This window comes from Chionomys nivalis, chromosome 7 (genome assembly GCF_950005125.1).
Source record: "Chionomys nivalis chromosome 7, mChiNiv1.1, whole genome shotgun sequence".
NCBI lineage: Eukaryota > Metazoa > Chordata > Mammalia > Rodentia > Cricetidae > Chionomys > Chionomys nivalis.
Genome location: NC_080092.1, coordinates 43,836,743 through 43,861,688, shown reverse-complemented (window position 1 = coordinate 43,861,688; position 24,946 = coordinate 43,836,743). Strand labels below are relative to the sequence as shown.

At 44.8% G+C, this 24,946-nt stretch overlaps 1 protein-coding gene across 8 annotated transcripts in view; it reads right to left on the bottom strand.

Moving 5' to 3' along the window:
• Specc1 (sperm antigen with calponin homology and coiled-coil domains 1) overlaps positions 1–24,946 on the bottom strand; it is a 267,349-nt gene that overhangs the window by 168,897 nt on the left and 73,506 nt on the right. For all 8 annotated transcript variants that reach the window (XM_057773390.1, XM_057773387.1, XM_057773395.1 and 5 more), the window contains 2 exons: positions 24,574–24,743; positions 17,731–17,863 (listed from right to left, as the gene is read on the bottom strand). In XM_057773390.1, the coding sequence (XP_057629373.1) occupies positions 17,731–17,863; positions 24,574–24,720 (280 nt within the window). In that variant the 5' untranslated portion in view covers positions 24,721–24,743. The remainder of the gene's footprint in view (positions 1–17,730; positions 17,864–24,573; positions 24,744–24,946) is intronic.

Genomic DNA, 24,946 nt, shown 5'->3' with positions numbered 1-24,946 from the left:
TCCTTCGACAACATTGGCAGTCGAGAACTTCCTGTATCTTTAGGGCTACAGTCACACAGGACCACCTGCGTTTTCACAGTGGTTCTCGGCAGGTTAATCTGCAATGCCCCATACACATGCATTCCAATTGATAGACACTAGTTAATACAACCATCTATTAGTGGTACTATCTCCATCCCTGACATTTATTACCTTATTATTCTACCACTCTCCTGGTTCTTCCCATTCAAGCACAGCTCCCAGCCCTTACTGAACTATGGCTTCAGCATACCCTCAGCCTTCCTGTATTGTACAGAAAGGCCTTATGTAAGTCATTTGTATTCTTGATAGCGACCCGACTAGAGTGAGAGGGAACTTTAAAGCAGTTTTCATTTGCATCCTCCAGGCCCCTCCCACATGCCCAGAGCCCAAGGAAGAGGCACTGCAGAGAGAATGGCATATACCAGCATACATGCTTTTCCTCCACCCTTCGATATGTCAGTGTTCCCAGCTATGAGAAAGGCTTTTGCCAAAAAGGAGGCATGACATCCAGCTTTCTTTGGTTTTTGTTTGTTTGTTTGTTTTTTCCAGACAGGGTTTCTCTGTAGCTTTGGAGACTGTCCTGTCCTGGAACTAGCTCTTGTAAACCAGGTGGGCCTCAAACTCACAGAGATCCACCTGTTTCTGCCTCCACCATCTGGCCAGCTTTTTGACAGTGCAAACAAGTAAGGGACACACGTGATTGGCTGAAATATATGCCCTAAGAGGAACACTCCTAGTTGGACCAGGCATGTGACTCAGAGGTAGGGCGTGTTCCTAGTATGGATGAGATCTTTGTTTTAATCTTCAACACTGGAAAAAAGGCAGGGAAGGAGGGAAGTTGTCTTTCTTCTGGTCCCATCTTTCCCTCTCTTCCCCAAGTGAAGGGGTGAACGTGCTAAGTACGAAGCAGGAGGTTAGGGAACCATGAGGAAATGCAGGGTAGGGCTTGGAGGCTAGAGAATGGGCAGCTGGGTGAAGGATTTGGGAGAACAGTTACATTAAACAGATAAATTAACTGAGGATGAAAAGGGCAGTGTTTATCACTCCCAGAAATGACAGCGGCAAAGCTAGAATCTGACATGTGGTATTGAAATTAAAGACATGGCTTTATAACATACACTATATTCATATATTTTGTAATAATTTCATTGTACAATGTATATACTTTTACATATTTACAACATAAAAGATAACATTTATATTACACATAACATAAATATTTGGAGTGTATATAACACAAATATGTATCAACAATGTGCTATACATATATCTGCACAGCAAAACATGTAACCGTCTACGTGTAACACCACCACGTAACCCAGGTAACCGTCTACGTGTAACACCACGTAACCCAGGTAACCATCTACGTGTAACACCACCACGTAACCCAGGTAACCGTCTACGTGTAACACCACCACGTAACCCAGGTCACCGTCTACGTGTAACACCACCATGTAACCCAGGTCACCGTCTACGTGTAACACCACCACGTAGCCCAGGTCATGTCTCACATCTAGTTTCTTTGTCCTTGAGATAAGGAGAGACTGTGTGAGGACACAAAGGCTGTACTGCTGCACACACTGAGAAAGGGATCTAATTGCAGTGCCAGAGAAGAGCTTCCTGAGATAACACAGATGATTCAATATGCTGAAATGGTTTTAGATTAGCTAAAGCAGAATCTTCCACTCAGTCAGGGGAGCCATGTGTCCTGACCAGTGTCCATGTTCTTTCTTTTCTTCTGGTCCTGGCAGGTGACTCTTGAATGCTTATAACTCTTTAAGCTCTCTACAACAGATGTCAGGAACTGAAGAGCTTTTATAAAACTAAACAAGTCTTTTATTCTTAAACTGGTACACACTTGGGAATGCTGGAGAGATAGCTCAGCGGTTAAGAACACTTACTGCTCTTGCAGAGGACCCAGCACCCACATCACAACCATCTGTTACTCCAGTTTCAAGGGATCCAACACCCTCTTCTGACCTCTGAAGGCATTCGGCATGAAAGTGGTGAACAGACATATATACAGGGAAAAAACACCCCCACACATAAAAAATAATTCAAATAATTTTTTAAAGTTTGTATATATTTAAATTTAGATTTGAGTCAAATGTAATTTTGCGGGGAAATTTTTTTTTATATAAAGGCAAAACCTGGACCCCAACAAGTGCACTGCACACTAAGGCAAGTTTTCTAACTGTAATTCCTAAGAGAGATTCTACTATGGGAAATAGTTCAAAGGAAAAAACCACCAAAGTTATAATAATATCTGCATTGAGGCTAAGTACTTATCTATGCCATTTCATTAAATTTTTGAAGTTATATTGGTATGGGAAGTCCTTCTGTATATGTGTTGCTTTAATTGGTTAATGAATAAAGCTGCTTTTGGCCAATGGCTTAACAGAATATAGCCAGGCTAGAAGAGATATATAGAGTAGGCAGAGTCAGAGAGAAGCCATGTAGCAGCACAGGAGACAGACACGGGATGCTGGACAGAACTTTACCAGTAGGCCACAGCACGTGGTGATACACAGATTAATGGAGATGAGTTAATTTAAGCTATAAGAGCTAGCTAGCAATATGCTTACGTGATCGGCTAAGCAGTGTTACAATTAATATAGTTCAGTGTGATTATGTCGGGTCTGGGCAGTCGGGAATGAATGAACAGCCTCTGCCAACATTACATTAGATAAGTGAGATGGCTTCGTTATATAACCAAGGAAGTAATTAAAATAGGGCAAAAATCAATGAAGTCACAAACAAAAAGCAATAGAGAAAAATTAATAAAAATGTTGATCATTAAAAAGTCAATAAAATTGGCAAACCTCTATTAAAACTAACAAAGAAGTCAGGATAATGGCTTACTTCTATAATGCCAGAATTTGGAAAGCTGAGGCAGGGGGGTCTGCTATGAGTTTGAGGGACATCTGCACTACAGGGTAAGTTATGGGCCAACCTGGGCTAGAGTGAACCCCTGTCTAAAACAAAGACAACAAAAGGACTAACAACAAAAACAAAAAGAGAGAAAAATACAAATGATCAAAATCAAGAGTTAAATAGATGACATTGCCAAGACCCTGTAAACTGGAAGCCCGAAGGACAGCATGAAAAACTGCACTCCACATGCATGAAACAGAACAAGGGAGAGACAGCCGGCAGACCCATGAATTCGCCTCGTTCAGCATGGCATGGATAATCGGAACAGTCCTACAAGCATTAGGAAGGTTTGCATTTGTAGTATTTTTTTTGTTTTTGTTTTTGGCTTTTTGAGACAGGCTCTCTCTGCCTAGCTGTCCTGGAACTTTCTCGGTAGACCATGCTGGCCTCAAACTCACAGAGATCCGCCTGCCTCTGCCTCCCTAGTGCTGGGATTACAGGCTTGCACAAAGCTCTTGGTCAATCCCTAGAACCACAGAGACTCAGCTGATGCTGTGTGCCTGTAATCCCGCATTTGGGAAGTGGAGCAGTCAAGAAGATCAGAAGTTCTAAGTCATCTTTGGCTACATAACGAGTTTGAGGACAGCCTGGGCTACATAAGACCCTGTCTCAAAACAAATTTTAAATTTTTTTTAAATTTTTAAATTAAATTTTTTTAATTTAAATTTTTTAAATTAAAAAAAAAGCAAAATGAAAAACAACTCCAAGCACAGAAATCTACCAGAAAATTTATCAAATAGATAATGGGGTATTAACACCGACTCTAACAACTTCTTCACAAAATAGAAGGGTGTATTTTCTGAAGTAGAAGAATCTGATACCAAAACCATACAGAAAATGAGGGTACAGCTGCAAGAACCATGGCAAAAAGAATCCCTTCTGCTACTGTTACTGAATCAGGGGCTCACTAGGTAGCCCTGACTGGTCTGAGATTATGTATATAGATCATACTGACCTCAAACTTGCAGTGATCCTCCTGCCTGTCTCCCAACTGCTGGGATTACAAGGGTACACAAAAATAAGAGGCTTCATTATCTTCATTATGTCTGCCCCCATCTCTCAAGACAGCCTGGAACTCGTATACCTTAGTGACATACACAGTCTTCTTGGCCCCAGTGCTGAGATTACAGGCATGTGCCACTATGCCCAGATGGTGAAAATAAAGATTCTCACAACACTATTATCAGGGGTCTGGAGAGATGGCTCATCAGTTTAAGGGCACTGGCTGCTCTTCCAGATGATCAGGGTTGGATTCCCAGCCCCTGATGGCTGCTTTAAACTGTCTGTAGCTCTAGTTCCAGGGGATCCATCACACTCTTCTGGCCTCTGCAGTCAAGAGGCATGCACATGGTACACATATGTACATGCAGGCAAAACACCCATGCACACAAAATAATTTTAAAACACTATTAACAAATAGAATTTGGCAATATGAAAAAATTATATAGCATAACATATATGTAAGGCAAGTTCAAGACCAGAAAAACAATTCAATGTAACCATTGAAATGAACAGGCAAAAAAGAGAGAGAGAAGAGAAGAAAAAATATATAAGATCACATCTATTAAAACAGAAAAAAATAGTCCACAATATTTAAAACCCTCTCATGATATTTTAAAAATACAATAGAAAATCTTTGTGTGTTCCAAGCCAGTTAAAGTTGCATAGTGAGAACCTGTCTCAAAAAATCAAACCCAAACAAAAATGGAGTAGAAGGGGCCAGGTGGCACACACCTGTAATTCCTCACCAGGGAGTTAAGACAGGAAAATCACAAGTTCACGGCCAGTCTAGGCTATGCAGTGAGTTCCAAACCATCCTGGGTTGCCTAACAAGACCTGGTCTCAAAAGAAAGAGAAAAAAAAATAGAAGTAAGTTCTTCAGAAAAATCTCATGAAAACTGGATTAGAAGGGAGAGTACTCAACTGGATAAAGAATACCTAAACCCTCCTACCCCACAGCTAACATTACTACTCAAGGTTAAATTCTTTCGGCCTGGGATCAGGAACAGCAGAAGAACCCATCCAGTCTGGCCAGGGCCAGGGCAGTAAAGCAAGCTAAGGCTGTAAAAGGCAAACAGATCAGAAAGGGATGGATTAAAATGTCCTCATTTGTTGACGATTCCGTCCATAAAAATTACAAGGGATCTAAAACAGATAAAACCTTCCTAGAACTAATAAGCTTTCCAAAGTTAGAGATACAGATGTGAAAAAGCTACTGCATTTCACTGCACTAGCAACAACTCACTAATACCAAAAAATACAGAATCAACGACAGTTCTTCAAAAATTAAAAGTGAGAAGAAATATTTATAGTATTTAGGTGTAAATATTTTTTCTTTATTCCCCCCCCTTCCTCCCTCAGGCATGTATCTAACTAAGTACAAGCTTAAATCATTTTATTTGTGTGTGTGTGTGTGTGCATGTGTGTGTATGTGCATGTGTGTGCGTGCGTGTATGTGTATACAAGTGTCATAGCACACCTATGGAGACCAGAAGCAACTTGGGGAGTCAGTTCTTTCCTTCCTCCATGTGGGCTACAGGGACTAAACTCATGGTATCTTTACCCACTGAGTCACTTTGTCAGCCTAAGTACAAGATTTCTACACTGAAAATTACGAAACGTTAATGAAAGAAATCAACTATAATAAAAAGATGTCAAGTCTCCATAAGCTGACATACAGACTGAAGGCAATTCCTATCAAAGTCTCAGATGATTTTTTGTAGGTATAAGTGAAATTGTTTTAAAAACAACTTTGGAAAAGAAAAATAAAATAAGGAGACTGAGTCTACTTGATGTTCAGAGGTATGACAGAGCCAATATAATCACCATATAAGAGGTAATGGCAGGACAGAAAAAATGGTACAAAATAGGAAGCTCAGAGATAAACATATACAAGTATGCTCAACTGATTACTGGTGAAAATACAAACTCTATGTTCTCAGCAAATGCCGCCTCAGCAACTGACTAGTCAGAGTCAGAAAGTGACCCTTGACCCACGTCTCACAACCTACAGGAAAGTAACTTAAAATAGATCAAACACATACCCTTAGTGGTCTAGGGAAAGGCAAAATGTTTTAAAAATCTAACACCAAAAGCACAATCTATAAAAGTGAACTGTTAATAAGCAGAGCTGATTGCAATGATAAACGTTTGCCGTGTATGTCATGCCTGTGATCCCAGCTACTCAGGAAGCCAAGGCAGGATCATGGGATCAAGGCCTGACTGCAACACAGTGAGTTCAAGGACACCCTGGGCAACTCAGAGAGACCCTGCTTTACAACAAAGGGCAAAAAGAGGGCTGGGGATATCTCTAAGTGGTAGATAGTGTGTGACGATTATGCTCGAGCCCTGGAGGAAGTCCTCAGAACCGGAGAAAGGAAAGATCACGTATGAAAGCAAAGCAGAGGCTGGGCGATCATATCCACAAAGCTCCCATTCAGCAAAGAACTAAGACCCAGAATATCCAAAGAACTCACAGAACCCTGCAGGGAAAGCATCACACTAGCCACCTGGAAAGTGGGAAAAGATGTGAAAAAACACTCCACTGGAGAAGATACACTCAGGAACATGAGAAGATCATCATTAGCCAAGAAGGGATGGCAAAGTAATATCAATGGGATACCCAGCCTAAGGGCTAAGATAAAAACTAGTGAGTATCAGGGTTGGAGAGATGGCTCAGTGGTTAGGAGCACTTGCTGCTTTTGTCGAGGACTGGGGTTCACTTCCCAGCACCCACTTGGTGGCTCACAACCACTTAAAACTCTAGTTCCAGAGAATCCAATATCTTTCTCTGACCTCTGTGGGTATGTGGTGCACATACACACACATATACATACATATGCACAAATTAAAGAATAATAAATACATCTTTTTTCTTCGAGCCAGGTGCTGTGATGCACACCTTTAGCCCCGGCACTTGGGAAGCAGAGGCAGGCAGATCTCTGTGTATTTGAGGCCAGCCTGATCTACAGAGCAAGTTCCAGGACAGACAGGTGATGTGGGAAGTCCTTCTATATATGTGTTGCTTTTATTGGTTAATGAATAAAGAAGCTGCTTGGGCCTATGACATAGTAGAATAGAGGTAGGTGGGAAAACTAAACTGAATGCTGGGAGAGTAGGTGGAGTCAGTGAGAAGCCATGTAGCCGCCAGAGGAGAAAGACGCGAGTAGCTAGCTGGAACCTTGCCAGTAAACTACGAGCCTCATGGTAAAATATAAAATAATAGAAATGGGTTAATTTAAGATGTAAGAGCTAACTAGAAATATGTATAGGCTAATAGGCCAAGCAGTGATTTAATTAATACAGTTTCTGTGTGGTTATTTTGAGTCTGGGCAGCCGGGAACAAATGAGCAGCCTTTGACAACAGACAGGGCTACACAGAGAAACCGTCTTAAACCCCCAACCCAATCTCTTTGTTAAGGCAGTATAGTAAGGACACTGAGTGCTGACAAGTATGCACAAAGCCTGGACCATCTACACACTGCTGATGGGATGCAGAACAGCACAGCAACCGGGGCACACATTCACATTCAATAATTTCTTTTTTTTTTTTTTACTTATTTAATTTTTTTTGTTTGTTTTTTTCGAGACAGGGTTTCTCTGTATCTTTAGAGCCTGTCCTGGAACTCCCTTTGTAGACCAGGCTGGCCTCGAACTCACAGAGATCTGCCTGCCTTAACAAACTACATGCAACAGGACCCAAAAAATGAACTCCTCAATATTTTCCACAAAAATTCTCCTGAAAGTTCACCCAATTGGCTGGGAATAGAACACTTGCTGAGCATGTATGAGATCCCCAGCACCAAGGAGATTTTTTTTTCTTTACACGAAAACCTACACACAAATGTTTTGTAACCACTTAATTCATCATAGTAAAAGCATAGGAAGGACCCAGATTCAAGGAGCGGACAATCAAAGAAACCGTGATGCATTCACACTGCAAAAAACTATGAAGTCACAGATGAACAACAGTTAGCACACTGAGCAGCCTGGATGCGTGTCCAGAGAATTATGCAAAGTGGAAAAGGCCAGGTCCAAGGGCCTCCATGCTGTGTGACTCCATTCACAAAACATCTTTGAAACAACATAATTGCAGAAACAGAGAACAAACTGGTGATAGATGGTGGAGGAGAAGGTGTGGCTGTGAAAGGGTCACATGAGGAACCCTTGTGTTGGGGGAAATGTTTGAAGGCCTCATTATGTCAGGGTCAACGCCTTGGTTAGGGTGTATTCTGTTAAGAATACATCAGGAAAAGCTGGTAGAGGACACTGCGATCTACACATATCACCTGTTATAACTGCATGCAGATCTATAATTGCAAAACAGAAAGTACAAAGCACATTTAACTGGGTAACACATGGAATATATTTTTCCTAAATTTAAAAATGTTAATATTGATTTTACATGTTGGTTTTAAAAGTGTTTGTTTTGGAAACCATTTTCCAAGCCAGAAAAGGTCACAAATTACAAAGTGACGGAAATGAGCAAATACTAGAGTAAAACTCAGGGGGAAAGCTGAGAAGCAAAGATTTGGTACACAACATGCACCCTCCAGATGGAGCTCCATGAGTTCAAGGCCCGCCTATTGTACACAGAAAAGTCCAGTCAGCCAAGGTTACATAGTGAGACCCTGTCTAAAAATATTTTTTTGTATTTTGATAAAAATAAAGTTTTTTAAGTAAATAAAATAAAACGTGCTTTCTATTGATTAAAAACAATGAAAATGAGCTAGAAAACTATGTTCATTAGGTCTACAATCTACTAGGTCATCTGAAACCCCTTAGACATGGTCCATTCACTGGGACATTTAATTACTGCTCAGAACATTACAAAAGAAGTGAGCTGGCCACCTGGCAAGCATTGGGTGTGCTGCACCTGAGCCCCATCCTGTTTCCCGGATGGAGGGAAACTGTTTTTAATGACTAAGACCACAATCCAACTCTGTCCTACACAGGTGCACAGGACCAGCTTTACAGAATGTGATTCCCCCAAGCCATCTAGCAATGAAACCAGAACTGGATGAAGGGAAGTCACCTGCTCCTCCTGCGACACAGCCCAGCGCTCTCCCCAGTCAGTCTAGGGTGCAGCAGTTTCTACTGACAGAATCTACGGTGTGTAGGCTTTCCCTCTCTCTGAGGGAGTCAGGTGCCTGCTCGTCTATGATGCTACTTCATTAGACTCTGGCTTCCTGTTCTTTCTCTTCTACATCAGGGAAGCATTAGGTTTAGCTTCTTTTCTTCACTCGCACGGTGTGGACTCATAACTTTCACTTCAGGACATTAAAGTTCTCACAAAGTGCTCATCGTGCAGAAAGAAATGAGTCGCAGGCAGGGCCCTATATGAAGTGCCTCCAGAGAGTGGTCCAGGATTCCTAGGTTTTGACTACACTTCATGGAAGATCATGCACGGGAAATAGCCACAGCTGGCTAATAAGAACAATACAGGCTAGGGCCAGTGAACACCACAGATAGGTACCCCCTCCCCCCACCCCCTCTCAAGATTAAGGAGGGAGGATATCCTGACACATGTTATAAATTAGATGGACCTGAAGAACATTAGGCAAATCACCGAAGGACATAAAGCATGATCTCAGAAAAGCTAGAAGAACACACTCATAGGAGCAGAAGATAGATTAGCGGGTTAGGGATTGTGAGGAGGAGTCGGTGAAGCCGTGGGTGGCAGGAGCTTGAGGAGGCAGCTGGTCTCATTGCACCTACAGACAAGACACAGAATGTCAGGCTGGAGAGAAGGCTCAGCAGTTCTGAGTGCTTGCCCTGTAATCCTTATGACTGGAGTTTAGATCCCAGCACCATTAACAAGCCAGGCATCCTACACATGCTTGTACCCCAGCTCCAAGTGGGGTGAAGACAGGAGGGTTGTTGAGGTCTATTGGGTTCCAGGCTAAGACAGCATGTGCTCCAAGTTCAGGGCGAGCCCTTGCTTCAAAGGAATAGGAAAGGAGTGATAGAGAAGGCCCCGTGATGCCTGCTTCTGATGGCTACATGCACAGTCAGTATGCTCATCATACACACACAGAGTGTTCATGTACACACAGTATGCTCATCATACACAGAGTGTTCATGTGCACACGGTATGCTCATCACACAAACACAGTGTGTTCATGTACACATGGTATGCTCATCACACACAGTGTGTTCATGTACACACAGTATGCTCATCATACATATACAGTGTGTTCATGTACACACGGTATGTTCATCACACAAACACAGTGTGTTCATGTACACACAGTGTGCTCATCATACACACACAGTGTGTTCATGTACACACGGTATGCTCATCATACACACACAGTGTGTTCATGTACACACGGTATGCTCATCACACATGGTGTGTTCATGTACACACGGTATGCTCGTCATACACACACAGTGTATTCATGTACACACGGTATGCTCATCACACATGGTGTGTTCATGTACACACGGTATGCTCATCACACACAGTGTGTTCATGTACACACGGTATGCTCATCACACATGGTGTGTTCATGTGCACACGATATGCTCATCACACAAACACAGTGTGTTCATGAGCATACCATGTATGCTCATGCATACATGCACATGCAGGCACAAAACACTCCAGAGAGACACAGACAATTTATATCAATATTAAAATCTTTTTTTAAAAAAACATACAAAGAAGCAGAGAATGATCGATGTTGTGTTCAGTGGCTTTCCCCTTTTTATGTGGACCAGAGCCCAAGCGCAGGGAATAGCACTGCCTACTTTTAGGGTGAGTCTTCCCACCTCACTTAGCCTGATCAAGATAATCACTAAAGCCTAGAAGAGAACCTAATAATCCCCCAAGGGTGTGTCTGGAGGCTTGGCTTGTAGGTGAGTCTAGGTTCTGCCATAAAAATTCTAGATCTTGCCAAGTGTTCTTATCATAATTTGAAGACGAATTAAATGTAGAAAAATGAAAATACTGAATTTGAAATTGTTGTTTTATCACAAAATCTAGTCATGAATAAGTGGTCTCTCTGAAATTATGAAAGCAACAAACTCATTCCCGATGCTGCTATTGTGCGAACTTTCCAGATGGACTATGACCCTTGACCCGCCCCACCCTCTCCCTCAGTCCTGCACCAGGGCCCCTCAAAGCTCAGAATGCACTCAGCAGGGCATGTCCTCAAGCTGAACTCCTATCTGCTCTGAGCCCAGGTCTGTGTCTGTGTGATCCTACGCCCCACCACTGCCTGACTGCTGGATGGCCTGTGAGCTTCCTCTACTGTGCTTTCTCTTCCGGCTGATAAGTGGATACCTTCCATTTTTCACATTCCTGTAGCAGAGCCTGGTTCCTCTTCTCCCTGTGGGAGTATTCCAGGGTTGGACTTCCCACCTCGTCCTATGTCCGTCACCCCCTAGACCTGCACCACGTTTTTTTCTACACATGCTCCTGAAGTCACCATGCCCTTGTTTCCTCTCAGTGTCTATGGTGTGGATGAAGACAGTTGGAGCTTTCTGGTCTGTCTTCTGGCCCAAGGGATAGAATGGTACCACCTCACTGGACGGCAGTAAAGGAAAACAGATACAGCGCAGAGTAAACAGCGTCGGCACGGAAATAATGAGTCTTCAATAGAGCAAGAAAATGAGGGTCCCGCCCCGCAGTGAACTCTGCAGCAGGAAGAACCCAATTATCAGAACCTGGCTCTGAGTCTGGGAGTGCCATGTAGCTGCCTAAGCCTCTTTTGTTACTCCTAAGGGGTGTGAGCAGAGCTACTTGCCTGCCCCCCCGGGGGGGGGCAGGGAGGGATCAGCATTGTCCTCATCCCTGTCAGCCAGGACAGGCATCACAGATCAGAGCCAGTTCACTGCAGAATGTTGGGCATGTGTCCTGTGGGGCCATGGATACTTCCTGCAAGAGGGCTGGCAAGATGGTTCCGCAGGTCCCAGCACTAGCCTGCAAGCCTGATAACCTGAGCTCAATCCCCGGGACCCACATATAAGAGAGAACGGATTCTCACTATTACTCCTCCAACTTCCACACATGGACTATGGCAAATGCATGCACACATTCACAAAACAAACAAACAAGATGTGATTTTTTTTTTAAGTGTCTAAAGGAGTGAATTTACATGCATTTTTCTACAGTAAAGGATCAGGGCATTAGACTGCTTGGCTTGACCCTTCGAAATATATCCAGAACCTGCCTGCTCCCAGCTCCCAGCCTCGTCCAGGCCATAACAACCTGTTTCATCATTTATTACAGTGGCCGCCCATCTGGTCTCCCAACCTCACCTGTCTACTTTCAATAAGCAGTCGAAGGATTCCTTAGGAAATGAACTCGGGAGCTGTCCCTATTCCAGGGAACCCTGTAGAAGTCACCCATGCCTGCCTGCCTGGCTGTGGGTTCTTCTGTAGCCCTGTCTCTGCTCCCAGGCTGTGCTGGGCACTGGTGGGCACAGGCAGTCAACCCTGCCACAGTGGTCATGCTCTGCTCAGGTGGCTCAACAGAAGCAGCGATCTTTGTCCTGGTGCCTTCTTCTCAGAACAGCGCTGAATTCACACGGAGTAAGTGTTCAACTTATTTGTTAAACTAAAGAATTATTTCCGAAATCAACAGTGTCTCAGCAAACCAAGGCTCCAGCGCATCAGTATTTTGGACAAGGCTGCCACCTGGTGGTGACTTTCTACCACATCAGGATCATCCCTGCGTCCAGTTGACTTGAGAGGCAACTCTTGGCACAAATACTCTAAAAGCTTCTTGTTTTTGCAATCTACATCCCTGGTGAAGAAGGGGTACATATAAAGGGCACCCCCATATGTAAAGTACACTCCAGGGAGAAGAGGAAGAAGACATGGCTTACTCAGAAAGTCCAAAAGTGAGTGCCCAGGGTGGACATGACATGGGTGAGGCTGATAGAAACCCCAACCTATGTGCTGGCTCAGACCCGATGAAACAGTTAGAGCCCTAAGTCTGAGGAAGAAGTGCCAGCAGGCTTGCGAGGTCAGGGACCAAGGGGAGAGAGGCAGGGCAGCAGGTGGCAGGGCAGCAGGTGGCAGGGCAGCAGGTGGCAGGGCAGCAGGTGGCAGGGCAGCAGGTGGCACACTTGACCTAATAGATCCTGCCTTGTTTGTTCTTGTTGGAGCAAACCGGCGGTGCACTAGGGCATGGGGCGGGGAACGAGGGGAACTAGACACAGTCTTTGAAAGAAGAGAAGGAGGGCTTCTGGGTAGCCCATACTTACCAGGTTAAGTCCCTCCCATCCTACCTGCCATGTGTCAGTTGTCAAGTGTTAAATGTGAGTGTTGGGGGCTTGAGATGGATACTGACTAATTGTAGGTTTAGAATAAAGTGCATGCAAATCTAAATAAAGAAATGATGGCAGTGCAGGTAACCATGCCAATGACCAGATCTGATCCATGTCTGTGTTAGTGGCTTTCCCTGTCCCTGGGACAAGAGGCCTGACAAGAAGTAACTTAAGGGAGGACCTTTTCTGGCTCATGGTTTGAGGGGACAGTCCATCACAGCAGGAAGGCACGGTGATGGAGAGCGAGGTGGACACAGTGCACTCAGGAAGCAGAGGATGGAAGCTGGAGTTGAGCCCACTTTCTCCTGTCTCCCATTTCACTTGGCCCAACACTCCACCCCATCTGGATATCTCCCAGATTATTCCAACCCAGTCAGGTTTGACCACAAACATTAATCATTACAGTGTCCCATAAATATGTATATACACATACACACATATGACATCAGGAGAAAGGCTAATAATACCCTTAAAAAAAACAATACTGCTATCTATGTATCAGAGAAAACAAGTCAAAAGTTTAGACACTAGTCTGCGGGCATTAAGACTCCTTCCCATGAGTCTCTATATAAATTATATATTATCTATACACTGACAGCATTTCCTGACTTCCTAGAGTTGGATGCTTTCCTTCACATACGAACTTGCAGAGAATTATACTATATTGTCTTGCCAGCATGTAAGACGATGCCTTTCACATGCATGGAAACACGTACACTCTGAACATAAACAGCATACAGGTTGGGGTGTAGGTCAGTGCTAGAGCAAACACTTAGCCTATGAAACGCCCTGGGTTCTAGCCCCAGCACCAGTTACAATAATGTGCTAGACCAAATACAAACTAACACAAACTTAAAATATTTAAAAATTAGGAGGACAAAGAGACAGCTAAACCAGCAAAGTGCTTGCCACACAAACATGAGGATTTGTTTCAGCCTTCAGAACGCATGTAAGAAAGTCAGGTGTGCTGGATGGCAGTGGCACACACCTTTAATCCCAGCCCTCGGGAAGCAGAGAAATGCGGGTCTCTGTGAGTTTGAGGCCAGCCTGATCTACACAGTGAGTTCCAGGACAGACGGGGTGGTTACACAGAGAAACCCTGTCTCAAGAAAAGAAATAAGGAAATTAAGTGAAAGAAAGGAAGGGAGGGAGGGAGGGAGGGAGGGAAGGAGGGAGGGAGGGAAGAAGGAGGCACGGAAGGAAGGAGGCAAGTTGTGACCATGCATGTCTGTAATTCCAGCACTAGGATTAGAGACAGGAGCATCGTAGGGTCTCACTGGCTGACCAGCCAAACCAACAAGCTTCAAGTGTTGCCAGGTTTGTTCAAACTGTCCATAAGTGGTGTGTCTGTCTTTCTACCCACAGTAACAATAGCGATGATTACCTGTTTTGGTTTTTCTAATGTGGGGTGTCATATATAGAATTATTGTTCTGAGTAATAGCTCCTTAGCTACAAGTGAAGCCATAGATGGGGAGCTATTAACTTACTATTGGATATCTATTTCTTTTTATGTGAGCTACATATTGCTCTACACACTTCCTTATGGGTTTGGATAATCTTTGAAAACTTGCATGTATTGTAAATAATCTATCAGCATCCTTGAAGGGGTATTTATTTTTATTTTATGTGTATAAGTGTTCACCTTCATATATATGTGTGCTAGGTACTCATGGAGGACATAAGAATGTGTCAGATCCCTTGGAAATGGAGTTACATACGGCTGAGCGCTGCCATATGGGTGCTGGGAACTGTGCCCAGGTCCTCTGAGAGCGCGAGTGTTCTTAACTGCTGAGCCATCTTTTTCGGGCACTTAGGAGTTTTCTAATGATAGAAAGCTCCTCTTTTGTTCCTACACAGGTTAACGCTCTGGTGTCTTCTTTATTTTTAAAACTTTTGTTATATCTATGTACGTACGAGTGTGTATGTGTATATGTTTGTGTGTGTGCGTGTGTATGTATGTGTGCACGTGCGTTCATGAGAGCATGTGTGTGGGCATGTGTACAGGTGAGGGGTATTAATGTGGAGACTATGGGTCAACATGGAATGCCTTCTGCAATCTCTTCACTATGGGTCAATACTGAATGCCTTCTGCAATCTCTCCACCTCGTTTTGTGAGCCAGTCTCTCTCACTGAACCTAGGACCCTCCACGTACCAGGCTGGCTGGTCAGCAAGCCCTGGGGATCCACCTGCCCCCACTTGCCCAAGGCCGAGAGAACAGGCAAGCACTGCCTCATTTGGCTTTGCACATGGGCACTAGAGGACGAACTCAGGTCTTCATGCTGGCACAGCAAGCGTTTTACCCTCCCACATCCCTGTGACTTATTTATGTAAGAAGAATGAGATGAGTTCCAATTTTACTTTTCAGAGTTACCCAGGCTTTACTTAACTTACTTTAACTTCTTCTTGAAGTACTGGAGATTGAATTCAGGGCCTCTCACCTGCTGAATTTGCACTGGACCCTAAACCACGCCCACAGGCTCCAACTTGGCATAAGCCACCTTTTACCCTGTACCAAATGTGCGTGTGGATGCTGCCTTCCTCCGTGGCTCCTTGTGCTGCCTGCAGTCTCTGGCTAGCAGCATCTCCACCCACTGTCCACTAGGTGGAAGTATAACCTCCAATTAGGACAACCCAATACCTTCTCCTGGGCTAGCTAGTGCTTGCTGACTGATGAGGGACCTCCTCAGTATCATTTTACTCACGTGGCTGCTCCCAGTTCCACGTTGATATGTTAATTAGGATGAAAATGAATTGATGGAATAATTTAGACACCCTTAATAGATTTAATATATGACACTACTGAATTTAGTCTTTGCTATATTTAATCTTCCTATCCCAAGCCCACGCATTTCCTCCCATTTATTCACAAGGACATCGACGTGTTCTCCAAATGGGTGTTAGATATCCTTTAATGTATAGGCTCTTACATAACTGAGATTATTGCTAAGTGTTTCTCCTTTCTTTCTTGGTGTTTGTTTGTTTGTTTTTTTGAGAGAGGATTTCTCTGTGTGTAGCCCCGGCCATCCTAGACCCCACTCTGAGACCACCACATTCTCAAAGATCCACCTCACAAGTGCTGAGTTTAAAGTTACGTACCATCATGGCCTGGCTCTACATCTTTTCTTACATGAAATCATTTCTTCAAATATTATATTTCCTAACCAATCTCTGGTCAGAGAACTATTCAATATTTTCCTTTCAGACAAGGTGCCATTGAGCCTAGGCTGGCCTGAACTCCTGATCCTCCTGTCTCGGCCTTCCAAGGGCTAATGACTTATTTTTTGAGAAATCTTTGCCTTGCTCATCTAGTGGGTTCAGGTGACACTCCTGTCTCTGAGTACTGGGACCGCAGTTACGTGTTGCCAAATGCAACAAGATAACATACTTCTTTGCTAGAGTACACACACTTACCATCTACCAAGAGTTTATTACTAAACCAGAATGGTGGTAAATTCTGACGGCTCCATTGCCCACATCCATCAAGATGACCATGTGGTTTCTCTGTGGCCTACGATATGCCTAGCAGGCATATAATGCTAACATTCATTTTTTTAAAAGATTTGATTTGATGAGTATTTTGCCTGCACATAGGTTTATGCATCATATGTGTGCAATCCCCATGGAGACAGGAGAGAGCACTGGAATTACAGACAGTTGTAAGCCACTACATGGGTACTGAGAACTGAACCTGGATCCTCTGGAAGAGCAGCAAGAGCTCTTAACCACTGAGTCACCTTCCAAGCCCTTCACTGATGCATTCTTAGAGGATGCAGCTCCACCTGGCTGTACTGTCCGCTACCGCCCTTTGAAATTTTCTTGGACAGCATTTGCTAAAACTTTAATATCTCACTTTTGTATTAATATTGAGAATAAAGTTGGCATTCATTTTTAATTAATTATTACTTTAATGGCAACTTTGGAGTCAGTAGTTGAGGCTTGGTGAAAATGTCTTACTGTCATTTGCTGTATGTAGTACAAATTCAGTCTTTAACAGCTATGTCATGTAGAAACACAAGCCCTTCTCCTTACATCCAAAGCCACGTTCGGGCCTCACATTAAACTCCCTGAAGGCCAAACAAATTGAAATATATCTTCAGAACGTGATGTTTTTGTGAAATGGGTAGAAGAGTGGTGAGCATCACACCCATCAACAATCATGACCAAGGAAGACTTCAGCTGTTTGTCACCTTGGGCCTATCCATGGTCCACTGCCATTCACTGCCATCATCCGGGATGACTCCAGAGCTACACCACCCTGCTGAAAGGATTCCACACACACGGGTGACAAGTGGACTCCTGAGGTGACATGACAAACCATTGCCTTTCTGTTCTCCATTAATCTCCCTGGTTGTACGCTGTCTCCCCAGTGCACAAACTCCACAGGTAAGGACTATGCCCCCAGATCAGCTCCAGGCCAGGGTGATGGGGGGCAGGACAGATCATGAGTGAAAAGGAGCTTCCACAGGACAGGATGCCACTGAAGAAGTCCTTCCTACCTGTGTTGCTTCTCAGGCGGCTCTCAGTGAGCTCGGAGATGGCTCCGGAGGTTGAGGTCTTCTTCAGGCGCACCGTCCCTGCGGAGGCACTGCCAGGCTTGTTGAGCATGTCCTCACTGCTGGCCCTCTTGAGCTAGAGAGAAGTTAGAGGGACAGTGAGTGGACAAAGACACGGTAAGGAATGCTGCACTCACCAGGTCAAGGACATAAAGATTTACAAAGGAGACCGCCATCCCTGGGAATCAAAGCACCAAGGTACTAGTATAGAAGGAATAAGCAGGAAGAGCACCCGATGTGGTTACTACCACATGTTCTCTCTCCGTTTGTGGCTTTGCTTCCTGTTACCCAAAGGCAGCTCGGCACCGGCCTAGGTTTCTGGCTTGCTATGGAAGATCCCCCTGAAGGGATGTGCTCAGGGGTTGCTTCGGTGTGTGCAGCAAATGCTCGAAGGGCGTCACTGGGATTGATGCTGCTGAGTACCTGAGCTCACACAGGAACAGGTTTAAATGCCTCACTGATCAAAGTAACTAAGAAATTCCCCTCCATTTCACAGAGATGAGAGAAAAACCTCAACGCTCCATCATCATCAGTTGCAACAAAATCCAGTCTCTAGTGGTAGGTAACTCTCTCTGTGGCCTTCAAACACAAGCCACTATCAACTGAGGCGAGGGTTTGTTTAAGGGCGGTGGTGGCACACTCCTTTAATCCCAGCACTCGGGAGGCAGAGGCAAGCGGATCTCTGTGAGTTCGAGGCCACCCTGGTCTACAGAGTGAGTTCTAGGCCAGGCACCAAAAGATACACAGAAAAACCCTGTCTCAGAAAAAGAAAGAAAGAAAGAAAGAAAGAAAGAAAGAAAGAAAGAAAGAAAGAAAGAAAGAAAGAAAGAAAGAACACACCTGACTGCATCTCTAATTTTTTCTCTTCTTTAAATTTATCTATGAATTATTTTATATACATTGGTATTTTCCTATATGTAGGTCTGTGTGAGGGTGCCAGGTCCCCTGGAACTGGAGTTACAGACAGTTGTGAGCAGCCATGTGGGTGCTGGGAATTGAACCCGGGTCCTCTGAAGAGCAGACAGTACTCTTAACCTCTGAACATATCTCCAGCCCTTGACTGTGTCCCTTCTTGAATTCAACACCAACCACCAAGCTGCCGAGTCCCCAGGTCTAGGGACTGTGACAATATTTAGAGCAGTCTGTCTGTGGAAATCGAATAGGACTTACCTCGGAATTTTACCTTGTCTGGTAGCTACATTTACGTGTCTGAAGCACATAGAGTCTTATGGTCCCTGGCTAGACAGCTCATTGGAAAAGCGCTCACTGCACAAGCCTGACCACCCGAGTTTGGTGGCAGGAGAGAACAGACTGCCCCAAAACTCCACACACCTGTCCCAGCACCACTACCACAACAACAATATATAATAACAACAATTTTTTAAAATAAACTTTATACAGTGTGTGGTGGCATATCCCTTTAATCCCAGCACTAGGAAGCCAGAGGCAGGCAGATTTCTATGAGTTTGAGGCCAACCTGGTCTATACAGTGAGTTCCAGGTGGCCAGGTTACATAAAGAGACCCTGTCTTAACGAAGAAAAAGACAGACAGACAGACTTGATAGGGGATGGTTAAGTCAGTAAAGTCCCTGCTGCATAGGCGCGAGGACCTGAGCTCAAAGACCCCAGCATCCACAGAAGAACACAGCAACAGCCCCGGGAGAACAGACAGGTGGGTGACTGGAGCTCACTGGCCAAGCAGCCTAGCGAAGTGGTGGGCTCCCGGTTCAATAAGATTGTATCAATACATAAGGTAGACAGCAATCAAATAAGATCTCTGATGCTGACCTCTGGCTTACACACACACATGCTGGCACACCCACGTGCACACAAATGAGCACACACACACATACAAAAGGAATTTATTTATTTTTAAGTGAAAATATAAAAATATGATCAATATGTGATCAATATAAAATGTTCATAGTCATTTAATGAAAGGCTATTCCGAGAAATGCATAGTTAGGCAATTCTCTCCTAGAATGAATGTACAATAAAGCTACATGGTATATACAGATATTATATAGACAATATACATATGTGAATATAGAGATAGTTTCTGGGGCCATGATGAATAAACAGCACATGAATAAAGAGTAATCAAGCACAAGAGAAAGGACAAACTCGGGAGATGCCGTCACCAGCACTGTGAAGGAAACTACTGCAGCCTCACACCGCAGTTTCACAGCACACTCTTTCTCTGTGAGGAGGCATGCTCCAGGATAGTTATTGAAAGCACAGCAAATGCATAAACCAGAAAGACAGCTAGTTGTCAGCTTTTCAAAGTTTATCATACTGATTAGATTAGATATCTGGGTAAAGCATTCCCTCATATGTCTGGCAGAGCAGTCACACAAACATGTTACCACACACACATGAGCATTGCACTGTGCTCTGACATTACAATGGCTGTGCCACTATGCTATAGAACATCTTCAATATAGTGATATTCTATTTATGTTTTAATACATAAAGCTTGCCTTAAAAATCAGAAGGGCAAAGCTATGCCACTAGATGTCAGGCAGTGGTGGCACACACCTTTAACCCCAGGATTTGGGAGACAGAGGCAGATGGATCTCTTTGAGTTCAAGGCCACTCTGGCCTATATAAGATCAATGCAGAAACAAATGTAAGTGGTGGTGCCTCACACCCTTAATCCCGGCACTAGAGGGAATATAAAATGGGAGGAAAGAGAGGCTCTGGTTGCTTAGTCTGTTCAGCCTGCTGAGTCTACTAGTCGGCTTAGTCTGCTTGGTCTCCAGTCGCCCAGCCTTAGTAGAGGAAAAACTTCTCTAGTGGCTTGGCTGCTTTGCTTTTTTGCTTTTTGGTATGAACCCCAATATCTGTCTCCAGGTTTTTACTATCCGTGTTACATTCCAAGCCCATAATAATCTTATAAAGTCATTGCATGTGTGTCCATGGTTGGCTGTAGTGTCATCTCATGGCTTTTGGCTGTATATTAGTGAGCTCTCCTGCAGTTTTTGTAAACCTGGCTTAAGAGCATATCTGCATTTTGACTGGAGATTTTTTTTTATTCTTTTTTAATTAATATTTCTACCTGCTCCCCGTTTCCCATTTCCCTCCTCTCCTCCCAAATATTGCCCCCTCCCCCCACTCCCCTCCCCCTATCCCCACTCCTCTTCTCCACCCCCTACACCATTCCCCCTCCCTCTCGATACTGAAGAGCAGTCCAAATTCTCTGCCCTGCGGGAAGACGAAGGTCTTCTGTCTACGTCCAGGAAGGTGAGCGTCTAAACAGGCTAAGCTCCCACAAAGCCAGTTCATGTATTAGGATCGAAACCTAGTGCCATTGTCCTTGGCTTCTCATCAGCCTTCATTGTCCGCCATGCTCAGAGAGTCCAGTTTCAACCCATGCTTATTCAGTCCCAGACGAGCTGGCCTTGGTGGGCTCCCAATAAATCAGATCCACTTGACTGGAGATTTTTAAGGGCTCCATTGCCACAGATGGCTAGGAGCAACCATACTGAGAGCATTCTGTAGGAACTATCGCAGAACACTGTTGGTACTCACGACTCAGACAACGAGCCCATGCTGGAAGGCTGCACTCCTTCAAGGATGTACTCTTACGGAACATTCTGGGAAGACTTGATGTCCTCAAACAGGTCCAGCATGGGACCATCCCGGGGCCAGCATCTGACCACTCTCAGTGATGGTTTTTTCTTATTTTTCTTTATTGTTCTCCTTTCCTTTTATCAACAAATAGGAAATGAAGAAAAAGGCAGCCAGGCCTTTCAAGAGATGCAGGAGGTCAGTAGGCTGGTCATATACTTCATATATATGCTGGGCAAGGCTGGGTGGGCATCAGGGGGTGACACAGAAGCAGTGACCAGCCTTAGAGTCAGCCTCTCTGAGATGCCATCTTGAACCCTTGTCCTCAGAGATGTGGGCACCTTAGGCTATGTTCATTTTACTGTCATCCTTGGGGCTTCCCTGCTGTGAAAAATTAGTTTAAGATGTGCTATGTTTATGCTGTGGAGTATTTGTTTAATGATGCAAAGATGTGCTGCATTCTTTTATGTGGCATTTGTTTAACGCTGTGAAGCTGTGTTACTTTGTCTTCCTAAAACACCTGATTGGTCTAATAAAGAGCTGACTGACCAATGGTCAGGCAGGAAAAAGGATAGGCAGGGCTTCCAGGCAGAGAGAATAAATAGAAGAGAGAAGAGTGAGGAGCAAGAAGAAGAGGATGACAGGGGCCAGCCACCCAGCCACCTAGTCACAAAGCCACACAGCCAGCCACAGAGTAAGAAGTAGAGAAAGGTATAGAGAACAAAGAAAGATAAAAGTCCAGAGGCAAAAGGTAGATGGGATAATTTAAGAAAAGCTGGTTAGAAACAAACCAAGCTCAGGCTGGGCATTCATAGGCAAGAATAAGCCTCCGTATATTTATCTGGGAGCTGGACAGCAAGCCTCCAAAGAACAAAGAGTAAAAACACCCATCTATACTTAACCAAACTCTACTCAAAAATAGTAGAAAAAATAACATCTGTTCAGAAAATGTAGGTTGTTTTCCTCATCCTTATGCATAAAACATTACCACGTAATAGCTATTTACCTTAAATTAGATATTATAAGTAGTCCAGAGAGACTAGAGGCATCTAAGGACACAGGACTGGTGGGCTCTGTGACAACACCACTGTTTCAGACAAGGTCCTTGAGCACCCACAGATTTGGGCACCCATGGGAATTCTGGACGGTGACACACAACTTGAATTTTTTTTCTGTTCATACAAACTCAAACCAATGTTTTGTCGACTGCAACCAAGTAAGCTCTGACTCATAGCCTCGGGCCTTCTATTGTGGCTGGAGTGATGTGGCCTGTTGAAGTCAGAGCATGTGTGCTGCTGCCTGAACACCACAAAGAGGGTTTGCAGCAGCATCCCTGTCCCCCGTTCTTCCTGCATCTCCTGCCTTGTGCTTTCAGCCCCTGCAGCTCAGCCATCATTTGAAATTAGGGATTCGGTTCTATTGTGGGTGGATTTGACTCAGTTTCCTATTTGTGAACAGTTAAGACATCCTCATCCATTTACTCTAGGCAGGCATTGCAATGTCGATGAGTGCAGGCAATGCTCAGGGACATTTGCTACAGATTCCAACTGTCCTATCCACTTGGAAGTTTTCACTGGGGAGGCGGGGAATCTACTTGCTTTTCTGACCATCACCTCTACCTCCTCTCTTCTGCTCTCTGGACTTTCAGTGATCTAGAGCCCACCGTCGGCTGGAAAGGACAGGGCTGGCAAGGGGCAGGCACAGTTCGGGTCCTACTACAACTCTTCCCAGATCCTGGTGTCCGCTTCATAAAATCTGGACAAGAAAGCTTGTGCATCAGAATAGAGAACAGGAAGCCTGCCACAAAACTACTTGCTTTCACTTGACACTTCTCTGTGGAAGAAGCTTCTAAAGCAATGCCCTTCACTGCTGGAAAGCGCAAGTCCAGGGCAGGTGGTTCCAACACCCACCTGAGAGTTCACAGGCGCCAAATGGCTCAGCCTGCTTTAGAGTGATCTCACTGCCCTGAAGGCCCACCTAAGCCACCAGGCTGACGCTCCCAGAAGAACAGAGGGCTATTGTGTTTCCTACACACTAAGTGCTTAGCAGGCAGCACAGGCTTTCCTAAGCAGCACTGTGGTCGGCAGAGGCACTCAGTCCTTCCCTCCTGGAGCTTATGGCCAGTCAAAGAGAGACAGGTGCTCAACAAACCAGAGGTGCGGTGGAGTAGGAGCTGCAGGGGACGCTGAGGAGGGTGCGGAGCGTGGACGCAGTCAAGGAGCATGGCACACAGGGTACTCAAGAGTGGCCTCTGACGTGATGCCCTCCGAGCAGAGACAGGAGGTGATACAAATACAGAAGTGTGCCTGGCATGTCCAAGGGACAATCGTTACAGGTACAGAGGAGAATGACAGTGTCCAGCAGGAGATGGGGGGTGGACAGCCTTTCTGGTCACTAGGAGAGCTTTGCTTCTCACTCTGTCCAACAGAAAGAACTCGAGTGGGTGTTCGGCAGAGAAGTGACATGTCACATACGCTAAAGGGACTCCTCCAGCATCTGTTGGGAAAAGAATGTGGAGTACCAAAACGGAAGCTGGGGGGGAGGGGGAGCCAGGGAAGGATGGCACATGGGGAGAAGGTCACAGAGGAGGCCACAGTAAGGGGATTCAGGTAAAATCTATTCTCCAGGCAGAAGGAATGGTTTTTTACCGATGCATTGTGGGGACATGAACAAAGGAGCTCTCAAGGACTCAGGTCTAAACAACCTAAAGGAAAGAGGAACCATCCGCCCTACAAAGGGTAGCTCAAAGAGGAGCAGATTAGGAGGTGATGGAGGCAGGGGGTTGAATTTGGCTAGGGCACAGTTCAGTGGGGGTGGCATCTTGACACTCAAGGCAGTGAGAAGGTTCCTGATTAGCAATAGAAATCTTGATACCATTCACAGAACAGATGCTGTCCCTGGAAAATGGCTCACAACAAGGACCGTCCTGCAATCTGGGTGTGTGTTAGAAAAGAGAGGGTGCATTTCAGATGTCACCATGATTGGATGTAGAGCTGATGTGGCAGAACGGGAAATTTACATATTCTATGATTCACATGTACAAAAAGCCCTCCTCCCCAGTTTTCGCTGAGTCTTTAAACAGCTCACACATTTCTTTCCCCATCCTGGAGCACCCCACTGTCCCCCATTCACTCCATGCCCTCAGGTGCTGCTGGGGTTTGCTACTGACACACAGGACACTGAGCATTCTCACAGACCTGCCCTGAAAGTCTGTACCTTACTAAGCCGAGACTCGAAGGCCAGCGAGGTTGAAGACTTGGAACTCTTCATGCCAGAAGGGGTCCCAGGGAGGGGCCGTGTGCGATCAGGGCCATGGCTGCCTGCTTTGGCAACTGGACTCCAGGGCTTGGTGGCACTCCGCATGATGTCCTGGGGAGATCTTCTCTCTGTAGAAAGGTAAAAAGGAAAACACTCGTCTCCAAGACGCTACTTGTGAGTGACATAAGGCTTTACAAACTCCCTTCACCAGGCTTACCATTGATACCACAGAATGAGTGTTAGGATTTAGCCAGGTATAGAAGAACACCGTGCACCAAAGATGCTACTGTTGCATGCTGCTCATTTTTATACCTCTGAACGGGTGTTTACC